Source organism: Drosophila takahashii, chromosome 2R (genome assembly GCF_030179915.1).
Source record: "Drosophila takahashii strain IR98-3 E-12201 chromosome 2R, DtakHiC1v2, whole genome shotgun sequence".
Classification (NCBI taxonomy): domain Eukaryota; kingdom Metazoa; phylum Arthropoda; class Insecta; order Diptera; family Drosophilidae; genus Drosophila; species Drosophila takahashii.
In genome coordinates this window covers 28,974,591-29,000,482 of record NC_091679.1, presented here as the reverse complement: position 1 = coordinate 29,000,482, position 25,892 = coordinate 28,974,591, and the positions used below count along the sequence as shown (strand labels likewise).

General features: G+C 43.1%; 1 protein-coding gene across 1 annotated transcript; it reads right to left on the bottom strand.

Annotated features, from left to right (window-relative positions):
• Positions 1–7,722: 7,722 nt before the first annotated feature.
• On the bottom strand, positions 7,723–8,995 carry LOC108060013 (E3 ubiquitin-protein ligase RNF125). The gene is made up of 2 exons (XM_017145515.3): positions 8,545–8,995; positions 7,723–7,933 (listed from the first exon to the last, which is right to left on the bottom strand). The coding sequence occupies exons 1-2, from the start codon at positions 8,812–8,814 to the stop codon at positions 7,850–7,852; spliced, it is 354 nt and encodes a 117-aa protein (XP_017001004.2). The 5' UTR covers positions 8,815–8,995; the 3' UTR covers positions 7,723–7,849.
• Between the last annotated feature and the right edge of the window lie 16,897 nt (positions 8,996–25,892).

Here is a 25,892-nt window from a genome sequence, read left to right as displayed (position 1 = left end):
ATCAAAAGGAGTCCAAGTCGGACACTGGACTAATTGCCGGGCTCATATGTACAACGTCCACTTGCCGGGGAGCATGTCCATTTAATTAAAGTGATTCATTCGCCGACTATTTTTCTATATTTTGTGTCTCCCTTTTGAATGGATTTTATCATCCCCAGCTCTTAGAATATCTATCTCTTCTTTATATTTAATCAATATTTAACTTCTAAAATCTTTAAAATTATGAATAGAAAAAAAGCTTTACTTACCTTTTTAAATATCACCCACATCGATCCGTAAGATTTGTTTCTAATCAGTCAATTACCCGACTAATTTCCTAGACTTGGTTATTTTTCCAACACCCCTTTTAACTCCTTGCTTACATTGCCCACTGAACCAATTTGAATTTAAACGCCGCCTGCAGTTTGTTTGCCTGCTCTTTCACACTTCGCTGTGGCCTCTCGCTTGCTCCGAAACAACAATCAACACATGCCGTGTTAAATTATCTAGTTTTTAATCACGGTCTGGCAACGCTTTTTCTTTTCCACCGCCATCCCTTTTGTTTTTCCGCTTTTCCCTTCCGATTTTCCCCCCACCGACCAAAGAGAAGCCGAATGATTAATGACCGCCCTGCATTGTCGCTGTTTTCGTCCTTGCAGCGAAACTGTCGATGGAATGTGTCACGAACAAAGTAAAACTAAAAGCCCGGCCGAAAGGAAACTCTGCTGGAAATGAAATTTGATTTTGTGCCGGCGAAAGGGCTAAGCTGAAAGCTCCGAGTTGATTGAGTAACCTGGGGAAAGAAGGTGGAAACGCAGGAGAAAAGTCCCCGACAGCGGGTGGGGAAAAAAAGTGTCGATTGATAGCGATAGCGCTGATATGCAAGGCAATTTTTGGGTTCTTTTCCGCACCGAAAAGGGAATAGAGGTGGAAAATCAGGCGAAACAGCTGACGATGCGGGTCGGAAAAGCGAGTGCTGATAATGACGATAAGGCCGAGTTCGCTGACAGGCCAAATGTCCCCCAGCTCAAACTCAAACTTTTCCATTTCCCCCCTGGAAAGTACAAATAACATGTTTGTACTCCTGATTCTGGCCAATTCGGAACTCCCGGCGTGTGTGATGTGGTCTGGGTGGCTCTCCATGACAAATGAAAAATGTGTCGGGCATATTAAAAGGGATTTTGCCCGGAAAACAGAAAACCATTCCCTAAATAGCTCTGCCCAACGCATTACTTAAATTAATTTCGCTTTAAAGCCAATCCCGGAATGGGTAAACACACACTGCCAAACGAAAGGACCAAAACTCCGGCTACAGTAAATATTTAAATGAGGACAAAAGGGACAAAAGGCGGAGCTGCAAACGGAAAACAAATAAAACGCAAACACGCCGAACGCATTAAGCACGTGTAAATATTTGTGAAGAGCAACAACTGCAGCAGCTACACTGGAATTATGTATGTCAAAAGCTGTGCAAACCCAAAAGGGGAGGGTGTCATTTTTTCTAATTAGCATATCCTGGCAGTGAGCTACCCAAAGGGGTATTATTAGTAGTTACGCACGCCAAAAGGACTAAGCCATGTCAACAAAAAAAAGTTGTAGTTCCAAAAAAAGGCCTCATTCAGAGTTTATTTTGCAGAAATAGTTAGAGAAATATTGTTCACAATTTATTAAGAAGAATTCGGTGCCATTAAATTCCCCATTACTTGGCCTCTTCCTTACCTGCATCGTTTTGGTTACATTACTAATACCCTTTTTTCCCTTTGTCCCCATTTTTTAGGGCGTGTTCCTCCTTACCAGCTGGGTGAAAAAAAGGAGGAAAAACCTTTTGTGGCTGCCTCTAATTAAAAAAGTGCCAGCGGTGGAAAACAGTATCCAGTATCCGCGAAAGGCAGTCTTTGTCGCCAATGAAGCAGCTGCAAAAAGCAAAAAAAGGACACTGCAAGCCAGAAGATGGCACAAAATTCGTGGCATACTTTCGAGAGCAGCGCATATTTTGCCCTGGCATAATTAATTAAAATTATTCGCCGAGCAATAATAAATTTCTCCACCACCGCGTGTGAGTATGAGTATATTCCTGTGTGTGTGCCCTGAAGTGCAAAAGTTGGCTATAACTGAATTTCGTGTAGAGCAGCCAAAACATAACTGACATCATTAGCAAACTTTAATAGACTTTTTGCGAATCTACTGGGGGCTAAAAAAACAAAGCCAAACAAATGAAATGAAGCAAAATTAAATATGGCTTTGTGCTGCGTCTCATTTTCTTGGGCCACGCAAAATAAAACAAATAATTTAGTAAACAATTTAAACTTTGCACATTTGTTTCGAAATATGCAGCTTTGGCCCCGACTCAATGGACTTGGCTTATGCAAAACTCCGCTCTGACCAAGTAGCTTAGATTTTTTGGCCCACACACACACAAATAAGTCGAGGGGCTAACGGGAAGGGAGCTGCACAAACATAATGACAAAGTTTTGCCACTGCCAGTTCCAAGGTGGCAAGAACTATGTGGGATTAGACAATTTGTATGCCAGCTCCCAGGCAGCAGTTTCTCTCTTTTAAACCACCCACCGCCGGCAGCCCAGGCTTGCGGTTGAACAGAACTCCGAACCCGAACCCAAACGCTAACCACCACCCACATCCAGAACCCAGAGAAGGACCAAAGCAACCGCCGTCCGCATTAAGCCACAACTGATGTTTACATTTTTAACTACGGCCAAAGAAAAGTTTGCCTTGCCAGCAGAAAACTCAGCGCTGCCAGCCAGCAACCCAACTTTCCTCCCCACCACCCACTTGCCACCCCCTTTCTGGGCCATTTGGGCATAAAATTTAATGCATATAATATTGGCTAATGATGTTTGCAGTTGCGGGGCTTAGGCGAGCATTAACTTGGCCGAGTCCAGAACACCTGCTGTCCCCTATCTTGGGTTTCCCACCCCCTTTTTACCGCCCCTTCTCAGTGAGCCTGTTTCTTATGTAAGTCAGTGCGGCAATTAAGTCTACCGAGGAGTCGAAGGCTCTGCCATGTTAATTGAATCACAGTTTAAAGTTGCAAGAGCATGGAATGAAATGAATTTGAAATAGTAATTTTAGGCAAATAATTAAATATGTTAATAATTAATTTCAACACTTAGGTTCTTTAAATGAAGTGAAACAGATTTTAAATCTGGAACTAGAACTTAAAAACCATATTCAGTTGGAATAAAAATTATAATAAAATTTGAAAAACAAAATATATTTTTAAACAAACAAATAAATTAACATATTTCCATACAAAACTGATCCTTAAACTTGCCAAAGCGATCTCGTAGAAAACCCTGGCTAATCATAAAATCTTTTTAAGCCAACATTAGCTATTGTTGGTTCGCCAAACAATTTCAAACTCATTAAAAATTGATTGGCAGCCCACACACACACACCTACACAAGTGGGGCCCAGGAATCTAATTGGAGAGTTTATGGCCGGCACATTTGATGTCCTGCCCAGAGGAGCAGGGAGTGAGGGAAAAGGGGCGGGGCAAGTTGACCAGGGGAGCAATTTCGCTGCATGTTTGATGAATTCCGCGCTGACAACTCACACACATATGTCAGCATACAGGATGCGACCCGGGTGTGACATAATTAAACGCCAGAATCCTGGCTGTCAGCTAATGAGCAGGAGAAAAGGATGCCCGGGGATGCGGCTCCCTTTTTCGGGAAGTAGGTTAATGGGAAATTATGACAGGGAGTTGGGCTGATCTGTGCATGCATTTTAGATGCTTTCATAAATACACAATACGCTTCGTTTGAGGCAGCGCCAGAAGGCGAAGGATTTCGATCCAACGGAGCAGCAGCATATGTCCGACCCTAATGACAGGATATTGTGCGGTCAATCAGGCGGACTCAGAATAGCAAACAGTCAGAGCAAGAAATCATTATGACCACAAAATCATCACAGGTTCGAACTTCGGGCAAACCAGAAAACCGAGTGGCTCTAGAAATTCAATTGCCCGGCTGCAAACATCTGCATTTGCATAATTGGAAGCCAAAAAACTTCGAACTTCGAGTGGCAAGGACCAGAGGCAATTAAGAGTCAGGCCAGACAATTGCATCATTCGTCTTCCGCAGCCATTTGTCCGCTTCACGCGCAGGACACAGAGCACAGGACATGGGAGCAACCTGGGCACAGGACATGGCCACTACTGGACTCTGGACAGTCACAAACACATTTAGTAAATTAAAAGGGAATTTATTGCTCACTAAATGCAGCCATTGCCGTGTGCATCCTGCCATCCTGCCGACCATCGTGACCATCCTGACCATCCTGGCTATCCTGGCAGGTCCTGCCAAATGCCCTCGAGTGCGTGTTTGTTTGTCCGCTTAGCTCGGTTTGCTTAATCTTTGACAACCAGCCAGAGGTCGTTGCCTCGGTTTCGGTTTCTGCCACGCCGGCAATCAGAGCAAACAATGCACGGCACGGCACCAGGGATTCCGGATTCTGGACTCTGGATTCTGGTCTCTGGATTCTGTACTCTAAGCGTAGATGCTGAGGTAACCCGTGGCACAACAACAGCCGGGATCGTGTGCATGCAGCTGGCAAAAACAAATGCGGCATCCGGGTTCAACGACGCCTCGCTCAGGTCGACTAATTAATTATATCATTACAGTTTGCGATGGTGGGCAAAAGGGCAGAAATCATTATGCACAAATGTGCACCAAAGAAAAGGTAATGGAAATTAAGATGCATAAAATTAGCAGAATCACTGCCTTTACTGTGCACTTTAATCAGATTGAAATCGCTCTGGATAAGAAATTAAACAAACGTTAAACACGCTTTATAAATCCTATAGAACCCTTTCTTATTTACTTATTTAGTTTGTTTTTTATACTAAATTTTATATTTTGATAAATAATGATAATTTCAAAAGATTTGAATAAAGATAGAAAATAAAAATAAACATCGTCAAGTCAAAAAATTTAATTTTAAAATCAATATTTAGAATCCTTAAATAAGCTAGAATTGTTAAATAAAATAAATTAATAAGAGTGCAAGGGAAGAAAACAACAGCGAAAATAGTAGTAGTAAATAAATAGGTTTTTTTTTATTAGTGCAGCTAGATTGTCTGTTTCTTAATTTTATAATTTAAATGTAATATTTTTAATTCCTTAATACCGAATCATCCTCAGAATGCCCCAAAGACAATGTCATGTAAGAAAACTCACACAACATCAATCAAAGGGAAAACCAGTCCGACAACTGAGCTCCGTGGATTTATAAAATGCACAATTTAAATCTGCAAAAAACGGGACAACCAAGAAGCGGGAATAAAAACCAAGCTAATTTGGCACAATTTAAACATGTGAGCACTCGCTAAACTTGGGGGTTATTCCTTATCCGAGGCAGTCCCCCATAAAGAGCCGAGGCAAGCCAGAAGTGCACTCTCCGGCAAAATAAATTGGTAATTGCATGCGGCAAGGCAAGCATTTAATGAAACGAAACAGGACATGCAAATGGCAATCCCAGATCCCCATTGCAGCTCCATCTCCCGCCCCGCCCCCCGGTGACATAATGAATAGGATTTTGGGTTTCTGCGGCGAGAGAAACAGCCGGAGAAACATCGGGACATGAGCTCCTTTTGCCGGGCCAACACTGCAATTTGCACCAGAGCCAAAAAGGATATGCAAAGCGATACGAGGATGGAAGATGGGAGATGGAGCAGCAGCCCCATGGCAACAGATGTTGCATCTTTGTTGAAAAGCAGCCAATTTGGAGCGCACCGAAGCCGAAGATAGACATGGCAGAGTGACAAAAATTTAATATGAAAGCCCAGGCCCCGGAAAACAGAGTCAGCGAAAGACAAAAACCAAAAAAGCAAGGAAAAATAACGAAAATAACGAAAATCGCCGGGCGAGAGCGAAATAAACGGCAAAATAATCGGCGCACAATGCATTGGCAATGAGCCAGCGGCTGGGCGGTGGGAAAATGGGCGGAAAAGCGGTTGGAAATGCCCCGCCGTCTGTGTTTGCTATCGATGAAATTGTGGTCGCGACACGGACGGGCGATAAAGCCGCTTGCCAGCAAACCAGCAACGAAATGGGCGTAACAAATGAGGACAGGTGGATTTTCCAGGGAGGCTGAAGGCTGGAGGTTGGAGGTCACGACGGGACATGTAAAAATTAATTAAGCCCACGCCCACGCCCACGTTCACGAAACTAATTGAGAATATAAAGCAAATTGCCCGCCCATTCGGCACGGGTCGAAATTCAATTTGGATTGGCTCCGCTGAACCAGTTTTCGGCTCGCATCCCGGCCCTATCGATTAGCTTTGTCTCCTCAAATGTCCACACAAAACTTTCAATTACAGCCTAGTGTCAAAGATCAACAAACAAACAGCCAAAAAGATGGTAGAGCGGGATGCAGGGGGGCTTTTGGTGGAAAACCGATGCCAGAGGCAAACATTTCAATTTGCCTGCCAGCTGACAAAAGCCAAACAGTGCCGTGAAAAAAGGCGAAAAATCGAGTGTGGATTGGCCCACAAATCGGACAAATGGCGGAAAAAATAGTGGCTGGAAAACTGAAGAGCTGCCTTTTCATATCCTGTGCGAACGGATGTGACAGCGAGCGGCGAATGCGAATGCGAATGGAACCCGATGCCCAAAGAGGGGATTAGGCCAGTTTCCAGTTCCATTTCGCCACAAGACTATCCATATCTCGTGTGGAATATTAGTTTACAGCGGTATATTTAGACACGGTCGAAATTCCGGAGCGTTTTCACGGCGAACGATGCGGGTAAGCAATCAAAATGGCCGAAGAACCATATCGAAATTCACCCGCCATATTTGTTTGCCCGCGGACGGCCGCATGTGTGAGCTATTATGGCCAAACGAACAGACTGCGGCACAAACATGGCCCAAATCCAAAACAATGAACGCAAAAGCCCCGGCGGCTGCAAAATACCACTATTTAAATCGCGTTGTACCCTAGACAAAAGTCTATCGAATCCACTGGAAAATTGCAAACAAAAATATTTATTGTTGGCGAAACGGGATTTAACTAGACCTTACTCAAATAAATAGGATTATTTTAGTTTTTAAATGTTCAATAAATATACGAAATATTTAGGAAGTCACAAAGTAAATATATGATAAAATGTAATTATTGCACTTTGGCTTAATTGTAAAGCTTTGTTAATTATAAAATTAAATTAAATTAATTGTACAACCAATCAAACAGAAAGGACGATAAGCTCCCAGCCACACGGGGTATCAACTGATCCATCTGTTGGCCAACAAACATTTAATATTCACATTTTCCAATATTTACTTGTTGGTCATTTTAAAGTGGCAAAATATTTGTATAATATACATATTTTTTTGGCGAGCTACAATTTGATTTACAGCAGCAAAATAAACATAAATAAGGGTCCCACAGAGTGTGGATATTTGTGGATATTGGGATATTTCGAAGGGCTGACTCGGCTTAGATTTATTTGCTTTTCGCTGCAATATGCATGCGTGGCAACACTTTTTATGCCATCATCATCCGAAGCAGTTTATTGGCGCATAAAATTGAATTAAAACGCGGATACAATGGGAGCAGTGCGGCAACGGGGCGTATGTGCACTTCTGCTACCCGCAACTTGGCTTTCTATTCAAGCCGCTTGCCGCTAAGAAAACCTTATCTAGCTGCCTGGCTAAAAACTCATTAAAGTGGTCAAAGGACAAGGGACAAAGGACAAAGGCAAGGGCAGAACAAAGCACATTCCACTCGCATTTTATGGCTTGCGAGTTTAATTAAAATCCACGGACAAGTTTGCATACATCTCTCGTGCGTCTATCTAAGTACAAATATACAGATTTTCGTAAATCAGGTGCTGCTCCGGCGGCACAGGAGTTCACCAGTAGAGCAGCAGCAAGTAAAACGGGCCCAGGCTGAGCAGCATCAGCAGTACCATCATGAAGCCGAACAGGCGCCAGTCCTGTGGGAGATCACAGAGTTATGACGAGGGCGTAAGCAGCAGGATGTCTTTCCTTTTTCAATAAACAATGTAAGTTCAATTGTAAAATATTTATCATTCAGTCCTTAACAATGGCGGATCCCAGTATTTGGTTGTGGGGGGATTTTAGAATATTTTTTTGTTGCGCACTTTTTGAATACCGAAGAAAGGCTTTCTTTTTTCAACAAGCAATGTAAATTTAATTTTTAACTATTTATCAGTAAGTAATTTTACAATGGCCGATCCCAGGATTTTTTGGATTTTGGTTGTGGGGGGATTTTAGAATATTTTTTTGTTGCGCACTTTTTGAATACCGAAGAAAGGCTTTCTTTTTTCAACAAGCAATGTAAATTTAATTTTTAACTATTTATCAGTAAGTAATTTTACAATGGCCGATCCCAGGATTTGGTTTTGGTAGGATTTCAAAACAAATACCTTGTTGCATACTTGTTGAATACAGAATGTCCCTTAATTTTTTACCGAAATAGGGAGAACTATGCCCCAAATCCCTTCCCATGATCCGCGCACGTATAGTTCTAGTGTTTAAGTGTTCTTCTGTACGAATCATTGGACCTTCGATACTTTTCACTTACGTCATTGAACTGCCTGGACACCTGCTCCTCCAGGCTCCTGCGGCAGATTGGACAGCGCTTGGCCACCCAGCTGCGGGCCTCTAGGTACATCTCGAGGCAGCGCCTGCAGAAGGCGTGGTTGCAGTGCAGCTTCTCCGGATCCTGGATGCGGTCCAGGCAAAAAGCACACAGATCCGGCTCCCCATCCTCGTCCGGGCTGAAGGACGACGGTGGCTCGCTCTCGCCACTCTGCAGACCACTGTCCGTCGTATCGAGCTTCTGCTGTACCATATTGTCAGTCTTTCTGTGTGTTCAGTCTTCGTATGTCTCGTCCTTAGGCGTCTCGTGTAAAAGTGTATTCGTGTGTCTGGGTGTCCTGTTTCTACAACCTATTTTTGTGCCTTCAGTGAGCTAGATTTTTGTAAAACTAAAAATTTAGATAACTCCCCCAACCGAATGGGAGTTGACGGGAAAGGGAAAGGCGGATCAGTGAGCAAGGAGCGTGGGCTCCACCGCGATTAAATTTTAATTAAAATGTACGGCGATAAATCTGACCAGAAAACACCTTAAGCTCCCTCGCCGGCCAATAAAATTTAATTATATCAACGCCGAGCGGCAGGCATCGAATGCAATTAGTAGTCGTCTTGTACAACTCAATTAGGAGCGAGTCTGGAAGGGATGGGGACTGTGGGAGCGGAAGCCATGTGTCGCGGGGCTCAGATCAGCTCATCCTCATCCTCATCCTTTGGCTGATTTTTCCACAGGACAGCGCTTTGCACTTTGGGGCAAACGACCGCAGACGCAGACGACAAAAATCGAACTTTGCAACTACTTGCAAGGAGCGAGGACCAGATGACAAGACGACAAGACGCCGACGATTACTCCAACAGGGTTTTTAATTAAGCTCGGCACTAAAAGTCACATCGTTTGAGGACACCAGGAGGACACCAAGAGAAGGACATCGAACAAGCAGCTGACAAATTGAATCACTGGCGTCAGCTGCTCTGCAATTTAACTGTCGGTAACAAGCACATATTATTAACGCCGGCCAATTAGGTGGCCATATAACCCAACTATCCAGCATTTTGCAATTTGCATCCTCAACTTGATTAAAAAGTTGCCAGTCGACAGTCTCCAGTCGCCATTGAAGCTAACTTGATTGTTTATTGTTCGGTGGGCAAAAGTTTTCCCCGGCAAATTGTTAAATTCGCAACTCGAATTAATTTGCCAGAGTTTCTTTAATTATGTTTATAGATGCCCGAGCAATTGTTAAGACACTTTGCCGCCGCCCACTTGCCAACTTTCCCCATTTCCAGCTGCTCCACTTCTGCGAGCAGGTACTCAAATCCACACAGATAGTCGGAGAAGTCGGAAAAGACGGCAAAGACGGTAAAGACGCCTAAAGACAAACGGCATAAATCTGGAAAAGTTGGCAAATGGGGCGGGGCTCTGAACTTTATCTTTGGATTCGTTTTGTTATTATTTGCCTAAAGAATTAAAAGGAAATCAAGGAAAATTTCGATGCGAGGAATTTGAAAGATTTCAAAGGGGGAAAACCTTAAAATAAATACTAAACGAGGAATGCCATGCAATATTTGTGCTACTTTGTAATTCCATTGGAAGACTAAAAGAGTTGGCAAATGCATTTACTGACATTTTGTAATGTATACAAAATAAATAACTTAAAATACTGATTTATTTTAATACAGATACATTAATTATACCCGTTACTCGTAGAGTAAAAGGGTATACTAGATTCGTGCAAAAGTATGTAACAGCTAGAAGGAAGCGTTTCCGACCCCATAAAGTATATATATTCTTGATCAGGGTCACTAGCCGAGTCGATCTAGCCATGTCCGTCTGTCCGTCTGTCCGTCTGTCCGTCTGTCTGTCTGTATGAACGCTGAGATCTCAGAAACTACAAAAGCTAGAAGGTTGAGATTTCCCACACATATTCTTTGGCTTCCTACGCAGCGCAAGTTTATTTTAGCCGAGCGCCACGCCCCCTCTAACGCCCACAATCGCCCACTAACGATTTTAAAATGGGTCCTGCGCCCACATCTTTAAAGATTTCCGAGAAGTATAAATGCAATTTTGTTGTGTATATTTATATCTATCGAAATGTAGAAGGCATTTTTCAAATCGGACCATTCATTAAAAAGTTAAACGATTTATAAATTGTCAACATATATCTATCTCCCTCGCGCTCCCTTTAGCTGAGTTACGATTATTAGTCGGGACACCAACCCGACACAGCGTTCGCACTCCCTTTAGCGGAGTGACGGGTATTAGATAGTCGGGACACCAACCCGACTATAGCGTTCTCTCTTGTTTTAATTAAAAAATATAATAATAAATATACATATATTACCCTTTTTCCATAAGATACCAATAACGGCAATACAAAATTCAACAAATTCGTTTTAGTAAAAAATATTTTAGATTTGACTACTATTTAAAGTTATGTAATAAAGCTCCATATAACTATTCCACCAGTCATTGCCTTAAATCGCCAAGTTAATTAGTGCTTCAAAGAAATCTCGCCAGTCTCCGGACTGATTTAATATTTGCAAAACTCTTCGCCTCCCCCTATTTTTGGGTAGCTCCTCTTGGGAACAGAGCTTCCGCTAGATGACGCTGCACTAGCTGCTGTTCGCTGGCTCTGCTACTTTCGCTAATGAGCTTTGTTACCGGACGCGGAGCGACAGCAAAACACAGCAGAGCACCGCTCATTTATGCTAAGCTTTTTGTGCATTTAGACCGCAAAACAAGGACACCAGCGGCGAACAACTGTATCTGTGGCGCGCTGCTTAATGGGTTAACGTGACACCGAATGAATCATGGAGCCGGGCTGGGACCTCGGCATTAGTGGGTTAATATTTCAGCCAACGGAAGCGGATGTTGCCTGCCCAGATTTCCGCCTCGAGGCGATTTCCCTGGCAATATTCTCTAATTTAATGAGGCTCTGCTTATTTTGCAATTAGCCGAAGTTGTGCTCGGAACTACCTCTGTTCACCTGCTTTTCCCCTCAACTTTTCGCCCCGAAACAGAAATGTAGCTGCGACTAATTAGCAGAAAAGTCTCTAGTAAATTGGAGTGAATTATGAAAATTGCATTTGCAGGTGTTGCAAATGAAACGGCGTCTAAGAAGGAGAAGTAGAAGTAGAAGGAGATCTTACGCTGGCATTGAGTGGCCTTATTTTGGCATATAATGGCTGTTCTGCCGAGGAGCAGGAGCCCAAGCAAAGGCCTCAGACAATGGGCACAAAAGGCCATTTACTCGCCTTTGGGCGTGTACCGAGGCCTTCACCCACTTCACCCGCTTCATGTGCCTCATGCCCCGCCCTTAACCCATTGCAGCTCACTTCACCTGGCCACCACCGCACATGCAGGTGAATGCATTGCCTCCTCCCACAGCCCACAGCCCACCGCCCACTTGTCTTTTTGTGCGGCCCCACGTCAAGAAAGAGCCGTAATTCAGCTAAAATGCACTCAGCCAGGCTTTGTTAACCAGGCTTACAGTTGCTGTTGTTGCGGTTGTGCTGCGCAGGTCCTTGGATCTGCAGCAGCAGCAGGATAATTGGAAAGTAGGTTGCACATTTAGTTGCATTGTCTGAGCCTGAGCCACATACCCTTAACCATTTCCATTTCCATGCCAGGCGACCCAGTTAACATAAATCAACTGGCCAATGGCGAGCAATTTGTCGGTCGATTTGCAACATTAACAGCCCAGGCCGTCTCATAAATTAAGTTAATATTTTTGCATCTCGGCCCGAGACGCAAAGAGCCTAGCCAAGTGGAAAGCCTGTGATATCAACGAGTCGTTCGACAATTCAATTGAAAAACTGGCAAATACATTGCCGATGGCCCAAACTAAAAGATTGTTGACAGCTCGTTACAGCAACTGCAACAACGGGCGTAGCAAGAGGCAGTGGGCGGACTTTTGGGCAATGAAAACTATGCAAATGACATGCAATGGCTGGGAAAACTTTGAAAAGCCAGCAGAGGAGCCGGAAAGAGGGGTGAGAGAGGGGTAAGTGCGGAGGAAAGGCCTTAGGATAACTGAAGACAGAGAGCTGCAAATATATATGTATGTATATGTTTATCTAGTTTTTGGGCGAATTGCATTATGCAAAGTTGAGCGATTTGGGATTGCTTTAATAGATAAGCAATATGCCGGGCTGGATGGCTTGTTTTTGGTTAGAGCATATAAATTGGGATTTATATAAGATATATAAACGATAAACGGCACAAATTAGAGTGCCAGAGGGACAAACGGAGACAGCCAGTCATTGGGAAACCGGAAAATTGCTTAAAATGACTTCAAGAAATATTTCGCTTGTGAAATTAAATAGGGGATAGTTTTAAATGCCATAAAAACTTGCTAGGCAGCTGCAGCTAAATAGATGAATAATTCGCAGAATTTCGCAGGCAAGACACGATTCCGCAGAAATTCATCACATTCTTTATATTATTCATATTTAAGATCCTCCGCCATCCTTTTGACGACACTCCCACCACGCCCACTACAAACTTTAATCATAAAACAAGACGAAACCACGAAACAGTTCCCAACACTTTCAGCGACTTGAGGACGGGGACAGGACTCCTCTGGACATTCTCGGCGAGATGCTCCACCACCACTCGACTGTGCATTAATTCCTACCTTTTATAATGCAAAAATGAAAGAAATAAGGTGCACTTACAGCGCCCGAAAACCCACCCAGCGCCTTCCTTGAAAAACAGAGGAGAGGAAGCATAAAGCAAAGCAAATTCCAAGCATGCCACGGAGATGGCGACTACGTCGAGGACTTGCACTCAACAAGGACGACCATGACGACGAGGACGTCAAGAGCAGTCCAAAAAATATTAAAGGAACAACAAAAAAAATAAAAAGAGGACCCCTCTCGCACAGTCGAATTTTTTGTTGGGCAAATTCTTCTTAGCCAGCGCTTTTTGTTTGGCCAAAACAAAGGCCCATCGCCTGGGTCCTGGGCTAGTTGAAAATCCGTTGTTTAAAGTCGCTTCCCCTAATTGTGAAAATGAGCGAACGTGGATTACTCCACTTCGCCTACAGTTGCTTACGAAATTGAGTGCCTGGCTGCGTACTTATCCCGGCCACTGTATACGCTCCCAGCAAAACCAACAGGCAACAACAATTGCCATTGCACTCGAGCACCGAGCACTAAGTTCACTTTATTATTGCAAGCTCGACGGAGTCACTTCCCTTGGCTTTCTCACTTTACCGCACATTTTTATTTTCCTTTTCATTTTCAGTGCTGGTTTCATTTCTTTCCAGCTGCTCCAGCATTTTTCCCAGGCTAAACAAATTTTTTGAGTGCCACGGCACATGTGTGGTAAGTGGAAAATGGAAAATGGCTTAAGACGCATTGCAAATTATCTGCTAATGAGATCGGAATTCAGCTCGCTGAATGCCAAAGCAATTTTCCTGCATAACTACATACAACACTCGGCGGGCTTCTAAGCCGGAGTACTTGGCCAAGGATGAGACGAGATGCAGTCAAAAGTTCCAAAATTCAATATGTCTGTCGAGTGTATTTGCAATCATAACATACGCAGTCGAGAAATGCAATTTCCACAGGATCCTTGAAACCCAAGGACTTGCAGGCACACATACCCACACACACACGCTGCGAGAATTAGTTCAATCTCAAGTAAAGAGCTTTGATATTTTTGCCTTTACACAGATATCATTCATTGGGAGAATTATGATATTGAGATATGCATATTTGACCCAGAAAAGCATGAAACCTTTAAATTTAAAAATTAAATTCTGTGTAAGGTGTAGTTTTGATATTTATCCTCTTAGTTAGCTATGGCAATTGCTTTTCATTGGGAAATTTAGAGCTGGTCCAGTTGTAAGGTAACAGATAAATTGTTTATTTAGAGAAGGAAGACGTTCGATTAGAATAATCAGAGAGTATATTTGCCTAATTAAGATGGAATCTTATCGAAAACATCCCAATTTAATAGCTAAAGCCCGGAGGAATAAATTGCTGTATCAGCTGCAGCCAGGATGAAAAGTGGTTGGCTTGGAGCCACCTCGCCTGTGCACATTACGTATACGCCAGCGCGGCCACAGAAACTCCCGCTGGGTGTGCGGTTTTGTTTGACTGCCGCCTTCTGCCTCCACCCCACCCTCTAGTTAATATTTTCTGCACTTGGCTGCATAATTCATGCCAGCCGTGTGTAATTGCTGGCCAGGAGTGCGTGCTCCGGTCTCCTCGTGGCGTCCACACATGAGTGCCCACCCCTTTTGAGGTGGAAAATTCTGGAAAATCCTGGCAAATCCTCTGCAAATATCCCCCGTTTACCTTGGTCAGCAAGTGTCGCGCTGGCGTTAGCATATGCAAGTCCCTGTCCAAATAGAAGAAAACGAAGTGGCAAGTGTACATTGCGTCTAATTACAGAAGACGCCCGATTTTTTATCATTAAAAGCGAGGGAAAAAATAGAAAAAAAACAGAGACTAGCGAGGAGACCTAGCTGAAATTGTGGCAATTACGTGGCGAAAAGCAAAAAGTTTTCCCCACTGCTCGCTGAAAAAGCATTTGAAAGCAGAGGGCGAAGCGCACGAACGCACGAATAATTAACAAAATTTGCACTTTATCGCAGGATGCAGGACGCAGGGCGCAAACTTTAACGAGCAAACGCGAGGGTCCTTGGTCCTTGGTCCTTAGTCCTGCCGCCGCCGCTAGTATTTTTTCCATGCCTTTTCTTCTGGCTTTTCCCTCCCCGTGTGTTTATTTTCCTCGCTTGGCATATGACGGAAGCTGATTTGAGGCAAACACAGTAACACATTTAGCTGGCAAACATGTTGGTGGCTGGCACTGCGACGGAAGCCAGGCTGGGAAATCGGAAAATAACTGAAAATGTGAAAATGTCAGCGGAGTCGGAATGGGAATGGGAAATGCTGAGGCGCAAAATCAACAGTGCGCGTTCGGGCTTACGCTGCCATAAGTGTGCGAGTGTGCGAGTGTATGGCTGTGTGCTTAAGTGTGTGGAAGTTGTTGCTGTTGCCGTTGTTGTGGGGGCGTTGCAGCAGAAGCGGCAGGAACAGCAGCAACAGCGGCAGCTCGGCAACTAAAATGCAATTAAGCCAAGCTGAAACAAGGCTTTTTGCTGCCTTAAACCTCAGGCTTAGCCGCCTTCCTTATCCTTATCCGTATCCCTTTTCCACGCCAAATTTTCCACCTCCTCGCCCACACACACACACACATGTGCACCGCATTACTAAGCACTTTTTGCAATTATTCACATTTTCCTTTTAATTGGAATTTAAAGTGCAGCATTTTTTCGCTCTGGAACTAAAAGTCTGGATTTACCAAAGTCTTGTGCTGTTACTAATGGACGGAAACTTATAGAGCAAAGCTTCTTTAAGGGGATTTACCCATTAGTTTGGTATTGAAAATATTCCCTTTTAATTCTGCCCCCCATTAACCACCTTGGGCTAACAGAATAAAAATATAGCCATAAATAATTCACACATTTAAATTGCATGCTCATTTGATGAACATATTATTTTCTCTTACTGCTCCCGTAATTGTTGGTATTGCATAAAATTACATTGCAATTATTTATCGACAAGCTCCGATGGGCATTTAATTGATTGTGACCGTTGCAGTTAATGCAAAATATTTCAGCTCGCGAAGGGATTAAAAGAATGAAGTTAGCTTCAAACATCTGTCAGATGTATCAATTGTAAATTAACGTACAGTGCTCTCTCCAAACTAACGGACAACTAAATGTATTTAAATAAATGTTTTTATTGACCTTCGAAGAAATATATTATTTTATTAAAATAAGTTAACATATTTCTGTATCAATTCAATAATTTGTCAATAAACTTTTCCTAGTTTTTCCAGTCGAATTTTCATTTAATCAAGCAATAAATATTCATAGGGTAAACTATAATTCTGAATAATTTTCTTATGTATGAAAAAGTGCTTAGATTTTATTTGAAAATGTACATTTTAATTTTTGTAGTCTACTTTTTTACAACAGTAACTAGTCCGACCCTCGAATCTGCTTTTATAAAAAACCTAGTCAATTTTAAATCTCTACTGGTAATATTTTGTATATTTTTATTGAATAGAAATGTAATAAAAAGCGAACAAAAGCATTTAAAATAAATTGATTCCCGGGAAAAAACACACAATTTGCTGGCCATTTCGCTGGAAGCAGGTGGCAGGTTTTAATAATGTAAAGTGTTGGCTTTGCATATAAATATTTGCACAAAACTACACTTTTTTTCTGGCTGGCCCAAAAGTAATCAATGCAGCTAAAGTATATAAATTACGGCGGCCGTTGTAGGCAGGTTTTAACGGATGAGCCGCCTGCATTTTAATTAATGCGTCAGTTAGGCGTTGTAATTTCGCCATTAAAATGCTCAATTAATGCCATACAGGCCGAGTCGGAGGCATTAATGAATTTAAACGCAAATTTATGTACTTACCACGATTGGGAGGCGGGAGTTGGGGCGTCAGCAGGAATTTGCATTTTAATGATTGAATGCTTTTCAATTGAATTCATTGTGTTTTGCTTTCGGGTTTTTTGCTGTGTGTTGTCCTTTTGTAATTAACCAAGCTTGTTCGATTACAGTCAAATGTCACTTTAATTATTTTTAGCAAGTGCATTTGCTAATGTTTGTGTGCTGCCGCTCACAATGCAATACTATATGCCATTGTATCCATGTCCGTGTTCGTTAATTGCATGCGGTTCAGCAAGGTCAGTCGGTGCTCGTATTTTTTTTAGTAATTGCCTGTGTAATTGCTTGTGTCGAAGGTGTCGAGCGGACGGTCGAATAAATAATGCATTAAACAATTGCAGGCACAAAGGCGAATGCGGGAAAAACCAGAAAAACCCGTCGACACGGTCCACAAATTATGCAAATTACTTTGACAGAGCGACTCATTAAATTGCGGCCAGGACAGCGAAAATAATAACTGCTGAACTTTGAGCAAAACTACGGAAAGCAGTTGCGGCCAGCGGCCGCTAGGTGGCGCTGGCAATAGTGTGCGCACTGCACTAACACACAGTCACGTCTTCGTTCGTATTTTGCATGAGTTTTTCACACTTTTCTTGGCACTTTGTTTACGGGAAATCCTCGCTGGCTGACTTTTCCTGCTGATGCTGATGCTGCTGCTGCAACTGCTGGTTGTGAAATTTCCATTGCCGATTTTTCATTTAGTTGCTGCTGCTGGAAAACAGGACACACACAGGACGCAACGACGCTCAACTTGTGAGCAATGAAATGCGTTGCGGGCGTTTTTATACCGCCTGGCAGCCCGATGAATTTTCCGGGTGGGGATATGCAGAAAAAATAGAAGCGCAAGACGCACGGCCGAAGGACGAACGACGAAGGAGCCGCGAGGCAGCGCTGCCCCCATCCCGCTCGCACTTGCGGCGCAGCATCCGCGGTCGGCGTCGCCGCCTGCGCACGCACCGCCCGAAAGGTCCTGTCCCAAAAAGCTCGTCGAAAGCTCGCCGCCGCACTCGTTTTGCCTTCGGCCTGCGCTTCGTGCCCGTCGCCGACTTCGTGCGACTCGCTCGTTTTGGCCGAAGTCCTCGGGTCACCAGCCGAAGGGTGTTCATTTTCCGGACAGCTTGGCGTTCATTTCTAGTATTTCCCCTCCGTGAATTTCGTCCTTTTTTTCGTGTTTTCTGGTTCAGCCCGTTTTCGCTGCTTTGGTGCAGTTATTATTATGCGCTGGCTTTGTCTCCTGGCTCTAATTTACAGTTTCATTTAGTCGGGGTCAGACTATAAATAGTCGCGCTCATTTGCCGCCAGACATGGACTGCCATTCCGGGGCTTTCCATTTCGCAGACACGAAAAACCACCCACACACACACCGCCCACCTAACGCCAAACGCCATCAAATCAAACACGAAAATCAAATTTGTAAACAGCGTTCAAGTGGCACAAAACATACGAGTGGAAAGTGGGTTGGGGGAGGGGGTTGGGAAACATTTACCCACCTGGCATAAATTGTTGCCGTTGCGCTGCCATTAAAATAAACCGCTAAACGGGCAATATTTCGGCACGCTCCGTGGCCAAGTCAAGTGCTCCCGGCTCCTTTGCATATGAAAGAGCGAAAAAGGAACCGCTGAGGAATCACTTTTCGGGGCTGGGGTGGATTTTTCCGACTTTTCCTTCCAGCAGCCACTCGATAAGCGATAAGGGATAAGCGACCGGAAATGGCTGTTTGCTGGCAAATTGGTTGCACGGCTGGCTCGCAACAAAGCGCGATACAATTTTTGCACTTAGCCGCATTTCGTGTTTTGTTAACTTGCCACATTCAATTAGCCGCAAGTGCACAGCGGCTATAAAGCGGCGATTTCTAATTTCGATCTGTCAAACGCAAAGACCCAAGATCGATGGCAGCCGATAAAAAGTATACTCCCCCCTCGCTTACGTTCGCTGGCAAGCCGGAAAATCTCGATTGTCGGTTGTGTGCGAGAGTGGTCGAAACCGAAATCGAAATCATTTCCAATTCATGTGGAAAATGTTCGTCTAGTGCATTGTGCAGCAATTTATGCTTAAATAAAAGGGCAGACAGGCCTGAACAGTAACGGCAATTTCTCGGGCAGAACTCAATTCGCCGCTTGTACTAACTTGCATTACGTGCAGATCCGAGGGAAAGGTTCGGCTGGCCGATGATGAGTTAGAAAAACCCAGCCAATGAGCCGAATATCGTGTGTCGTGGAGCTCACACACATGGAGCAAGAAGAGTTGTCCAGTTCCTGGCAAATTGGTGCCACGTCGCTCTGACCATTAGACTTAAGCTGCCATAACCATCTTACTAGATGGAGACCCCTGTGATGGTGGCAAACAAAGCCAGAAAATCGAAAGAGCCAGCAGCCAGAGATAATAATAACCGGAGTGGCGAGTAACATATAGAAGATGATGGTCATGCGTGGAGCCAGGGGCTATTCAAGCACACTACACACTACACTACAAACTCAGAATGTGATTAAAAGATTTATACGTTGAATGATCCAAATGGCTTTGTGCATGATTCACAACACCTGAGTGGAAAGTGCTCGAAACGGATATTTTCTGAATGTTTCTGGTTCGAAACTTAGTGCAGCTTGAGCTCCACCTCCATTGTGAAAAGTTAATTATTAAATATTCGTCGCACAATGGTCGACGATATCTTGAACGGTGCAGGCCTCTTATAAGAATCAATTCCTTCTCCCAAAGGACGAAGACAATAGGCAAAAATAATTAAGTGTATCTAAAGCAGACGCTCTGTCAGGTATGGAGTAAAGTGTGAACCATTTAATCATGTTAGGGGGACTTTATTCAAATAAACTACTCATGTACTAAATTACAGTTGACCAATATGGCTATCAGAAGTATGACCATTTTATGAAAAACAATCACAAGGTGCTTTTGTCTGTGTGTAAAGTGAATAAAACATAGGTATTAAAGTAACGAAACTCTACTTTCAAGATTATTATTATCTCTTATGACTTCGATAATCGGCTGTCCAAGCCATGGCAATAATTATGCAACCCCTCAAACTTCATTGGGTTAAGCCTTTGGGCTATCGTTTGGATTCATCATAAAATCGCAAATTCAATTTGTTTGACACAATCTAAACCAATATTTTAGGAGAGCCGCAAGCTGCGAGCTCGGTGCCCCCGTGGAATGGTCATGGTTGTGGGTGGAATGCCAGGGAACGTTGCCGGCATCGGCAAATTATGACCACGAAAATAAACGAGTTACGCGAAAAGGCAGAAACCGTGCGCAGTTTGCAGTGTGCAATGTGCACTATGGGATGCTGGAGTTGGGATGCTGGGATGTTGGCCATTGCAGATGCCCATGGAAGCTATGCCATTCCCTGACAGCAGAAAACCAAAAATTTTGATTTATGGCCAGGGCATAAACTGCATTTGACGCGTCTGTCTCTCTCTCTCTCTCTCGCGCGCCTTGTCTTTCTATTCCTCTCTTTCTAAAAAGAGTGGGCGGTGTATGATATGGCTACACATATAATCAAATAGTAGCAACAAATGCGAGGATTCTCCCGGATCGTCCAGCCATATGAACGGTGACATGGCAGGCACGAAATTGCAGTGAGAATGCCATTTTTCCTATGGATTTTCATAGACCCTGTAAGTGTTCGAGGGTGTGTGTGTGCGTGTACCGGAAGTGCGAACGCAATATCGTGAATCTGTTACAACCACACACTCGCCCAGTCGCTCCGTCTCGCTCACATATGGAGTGTTCCCGTCGTAATGATGATTAAGCATTGTAATGAAATTGCAAATTGGCGCCACGAAAGCATCAAGTCAGGGGAGAAGAAAGGGGGTGCGAGTATCTATCTCAAAATAGGGGAAAAAATATTGCTTTATAGATAACAAAAGCATTTAAATATGAAGGATATACATTTTTTTGTATAATTTATTTATCTTAATTCTTTTTTTATATTTGTTAACATTAAAAAAAAAGATTAGATGTTTTCAAATACTTCAAAATAATACAATTTCTTTAAATAAAGCTTTCTCCAGAATTTTTAAATTAAATTTATAGCTGCATTAACATGTTAAAGTTTATTTAATTGTTATTTCATATCCCCTTAATATTATAGTGGCTACGCTCATGGCGCTTATCATCAAAGGGAAAACCGTAACGGCAAAGAGCGTTGATTTCAACGATTTCATTGCCGAAAGGCGGGGGTAATTGTATTGAAGTTGAGTGCCGAGAGCTAAATAAAACCACTAATAAGCCAAATGACGTGCATTTGTCAAGAAGTCCGCCCAGATCTCTCTTGGATTACTCTCTTTGCAAAGTCACTACTTGATTCGGGTCGTTGTTGAAGTATGAAGTTTATCAGAAGTTAATAAACTTAATTCTCAGGCTGAACCTTACATAACTTTAATTGACACTGTATCTGTTCATTAATTGTGTTATCTGAATCAGTTACAGATTTGTTATTTATTTTAACCCAAGTTCCAATAAATCTGGTAATCTAATGTAAGAATAATAATAAATATAATAATATTAAAATCTAAAACTTAGGTAAAAATATTTTACTCCCCACTGTTGTTTAAAAACCTCAACCGCTTCAAGTGGTCAAACAGAAAAAGTACATTTAAAAATGACTTTTAGCTAACAATGAAGTTCATTTAATTTGCCGACGAATATTACGGGCAACATTAGTGTGTTCAGTTCACATTCCCCATTTAATATTTTAGAAATATATTTTCAAAAAGTAATGCCAGGGAGCAGACACCGGGACAATGGAAATGCCCCGTCAGTATAATAATAATTCGGTGTGGTTGCGGAGAGGGAAAAGAGTCGGGTCAGGTAGAGGAAATGCAAACAGAACTGTCAAAAAAGGCAGCCACAATTTTACATAATCAAAATAATGACTCTGGTGCTTGGTGAAGGCGGGAGGGATGAGGTCTGCGAATGGATTCCGTTTCTGAGCCAAGAAATAGACGACAACAATAACAAAAATAAATAAAAGCAATGACAAAAGTAAATTTCGAAAGGCAAACAAAGGTAACACGAGGTGGGTGGAAGGTTTCGGGCTAATCTCTCAAGTGGCAAATGCATTCAAATGAATGTCAGGGATATTGAGGAGCATTCCGGGATGGGTGGCGGGTGGTTGGATGGGTCCTGCGGGCAGGACGAAGTGCTGATGCAGCAAGGACAGGGTCTCAATGGCAACGCGGCCTCTGCGAGGAGCTTAGCACATGCACTTGAAATTTAATATCACTGCCGGCGTCCCCATCGACTTAGCTGCATTTTATTATAGCATACTTTCCAGCTGCCCCATCCCCCATCCCCCGACCACCCGACTCCTGCCGCCTGCTCATCTCCAGCAGCCGGCACAATAATCCCTCATATTTATTTTTGCAAAATTATTTGCTTTGTCTGATTGCGGATTTGCAGCTGCAGCGTTTGCACAGTTACTTTGCAGCAGCATCAGAATCGGAATCAGAATCGGAATCAGAATCAGAATGAGCAGCAGAAGCGTCCTCCATAGGGGCTCCACAGTTGCCAGATTCGGTTCCGGGCAATGAATGAAAGTTCTTTATGGGCATTCGGGCCCAAGCCGGGCACTCATTTAATATGAAAGCAAATTGCATAAAATCACACCTGCAAGCCAACTTAGCACCCGTCCTGCCGGCAGCTCTCGGGTTACCTGGCAGCCAATCCCTGGCGCTTAGCGAAAGGGACGAAGCTCCAGGACCAGCTACTAGGCGGCAAACTCGCCGGAAAGAGGATGAACACTACACGGGAAAGAAAACTGATATGTTTTCAATAATAATTTAATGATTCTTTAATTTTCAGACCACTATTAATACAATTTACTGGCTACCAACTTAAGTTTTTGTATAAGATATTATTCTAACAGTTATTAAACCAGAAAATGTAAATTTTTTATTTATTAATACTTTTCCAGACTAAGGAGACTTCTCTCCTTAAAAGAAATCTAAAGAAAAACAAGAAAGAAAGCTACCTTCGGCCAGCCGAAGATTATATACCCTTGCAGATAAAGTAATGCTCACTCGGTGCAGTTCCAGGGATTCCAGATTCAGCTTTTCTATTTTTGAATTTTGTTTTTAAAGAGTCAAGAATTAAAACGCCTACTTCCTACAAAGTAACAATGAATTTTCTTATATATCTTTGAATATTCCTATGGGAGCCTTAAGATATAGTGGTCTGATTCCGACATATGTACTACCTGCAATAGAAAGAAGACTTTCGGGAAAGTTTCATCGCGATATCTTCAAAACTGAAAGACTAGTTCGCATAGAAACGGACAGACGGACAGACGGACATGGCTAGATCGACTCGTCTAGTGATGCTGATCAAGAATATATATACTTTATGTGGTCGGAAACGCCTCCTTCACTGCGTTGCAAACATCTGACTGAAATTATAATACCCTCTACAAGGGTATAATTAAATTATTATTTTAAAAATATTATAAAATGTAAGTTAAAATTCAGTTTGATTAAACAACGATATTGTTTTTTTGGATGAAGAATTTTTGATATATATTTTCTCCGTGCAGGACAGCCGTAACCGTGCAAATATCGACTGCAAGGCCCGGGCGCAAACAACATGCTGCCCACCCAGCGAAGTGATGTCCCTGTCCTGTCCACCTCCTCATCCTCCGCCTTCCCCTCCGCCTCCTCCTTCGGCAGTTGTAAAAACACGTTTATGGCCTCTCCCTTTTGCGAGTGTCTCTGTCTGTGTCCACATCCCACATCTTGACTGCATGCCAAAAATACTGCCACCGGAACGGAACGGAACTGAACTCAGCTCAACTCAACCGAACTGAACCGAAGTGCACTGCACTTCACTGTCACCTAGCGATTACACGGACAAGGATAGAAGGATGCAGGGACGCGGAAGGAGGCGGCTCAAGGGCGAGTGGGCGGCTCAGGGGCAACTTTACGATGTCTTGCGAAGAGGGTGGGGTGCCGCTCACACAAATAAAGTCGCGTAATGGGCCTGTTACTAATTTTGTGGACATGTAAAAGTTGCAGTCGTCCCAGGCAAATGCAGTAAAATGCCCGACAAACTCAAATTGGAATACACGGAATGCCCAAATGTGTTGGTTAATAGAAAACTCCGATGTTAAGGGCCATCATGAGAACAGAGGTATTAAAAGATACATGAGTTCTAAAAGAAACAGTTTCCTATTTCGGCTTAGGATTAGTATAAAGATTTAATTCATTTTCCTAATTCTTAAATTGTTTAAAAACATTTTTAGAAATTTCGGCAAATCAGAACGGTTTTGAAGTCTTTAATCTCAAGAGTTGTAGGTCCTCGAACTGCTGACTGACCATTAAAAACTTGTAGATCCATCTCGTTTCCTCTCTCTTTCTGCTGGGCTACCCATCTCTTTCTGCCGCCCGGTACTAGGGAAATTGCATACGTTTAGGCGTTGGCCTTTTGGTAGCCCTGTGTTTATGTAGCTGTCACGGCCACGCCTTGTCGCAGTTGGCACTTGCAAAACGCCCACGTTGCAGTTGCAGTCGCATGGGCCCGTTGTTGTTGTCAACGCTTCGATTTTGCAGCTGTAGACAATAAATTTGCGCCCGCTCATTGTCAACTAAAATCAAAAACATAATTCAGAGCTGCCAGCGCACACGAGCGCCAGAGGCCGCAATGTTATGCAATAAGTGTCTGTGTGCGAGTGCTGGGCATGAAATTAACACAAATGCCAAAACAGCACCAGCTAGTGGGCGTGGCCCGGGGCTAAGGACTCCGGAGTCCGGTGCTCGGACTGCAGAGACCACGGACATTGGACGACGGACACCGGACTTTGGAGCCATTTAATGCATTCGCAGCTGCAGGAGCAGCCACATCAGCCGAGGACCACAAATCGGCAAATCCATCTCAGCAGGCGGATACATTTAGCCACAAACGCACACCTGCACTGAGAGAAAATGTTGACTTAAATGGTAAAATATACCATGCTAACTAATTTGTGGAGAAATACATTAAAATTGATAAATAATCCATACTTCTATCGATCGATAGTGTCACTCAGAAAAATACTTAATTTCGCCATAAGATTTTCGGAATTATTTTTTTTACAGAGAAGTATCTTAAGATGAAACAAGTACAGTTGGGGAATATTTTCATTTTTTTTTTCTATCAGTAGAAATTTATTCTTGTGCCTTGAGTTATATAATCGGCCTACCAATTAATTGCCTTATTTATTATTATTATTTCATTATTATTTCTTATGCAAAACTATACAATTGATGATTTTTTCTCTGTGGATAAACAATACTGGGCCCATGCGAGTGACTTCCGGTAGTCGTCGGTGTTGTTTGTTTAAGGCAAATAGCAAATAACTATCGTGGATCAGTCTTCAAATATTCAAGCCCCCCTCTGTCCCTCCCCTTACCTACCCCTCCCTCCCTGTTAACGCCACCCACCGCCCAGCACACTAACGACCCACATGACAACCACTAATCTGCACTTGTAGTGACATTATATGGACATTTGTAATTTCCGGTCGATGCCATTTTTATAACCCCGTTCAGAACGCATAAAGGAAAATTTGCAACAATGGGGCTTACAACTATAAGCTGCTGACCAGAAAAGAAAGGCGAAGAAATTGGGTTTTCGGGGTTGGGAAAAGGGTTTGGCTTTTCGGGTGAGTTTTTGGATGCCAACTTTTGGGTCACAAAAGGCGACAACTTCAGCTCGTTTACTATTAGAAAAGGCACCCACACAAGCAGAGCTGGCAATTCGATTCTGTTTACGAGCTCTCATAAAACTTGAATTTTATTTCAAGCGGCCAGGAGTCAATGGCAGAATGTGTCGGCGTCTAATGAGGCTAACCTGCCAAGGAAAAAGGGGTGGAAAACA

Excerpts from the sequence above, each read along its gene's own strand:
- LOC108060013 (XM_017145515.3), bottom strand. The coding sequence starts at position 8,814 with ATGGTACAGCAGAAGCTCGATACGACGGACAGTGGTCTGCAGAGTGGC. Across the intron at positions 7,934-8,544 it reads TGTCCAGGCAGTTCAATGAC|GACTGGCGCCTGTTCGGCTT; the intron begins GTAAGTGAAAAG and ends GATCTCCCACAG.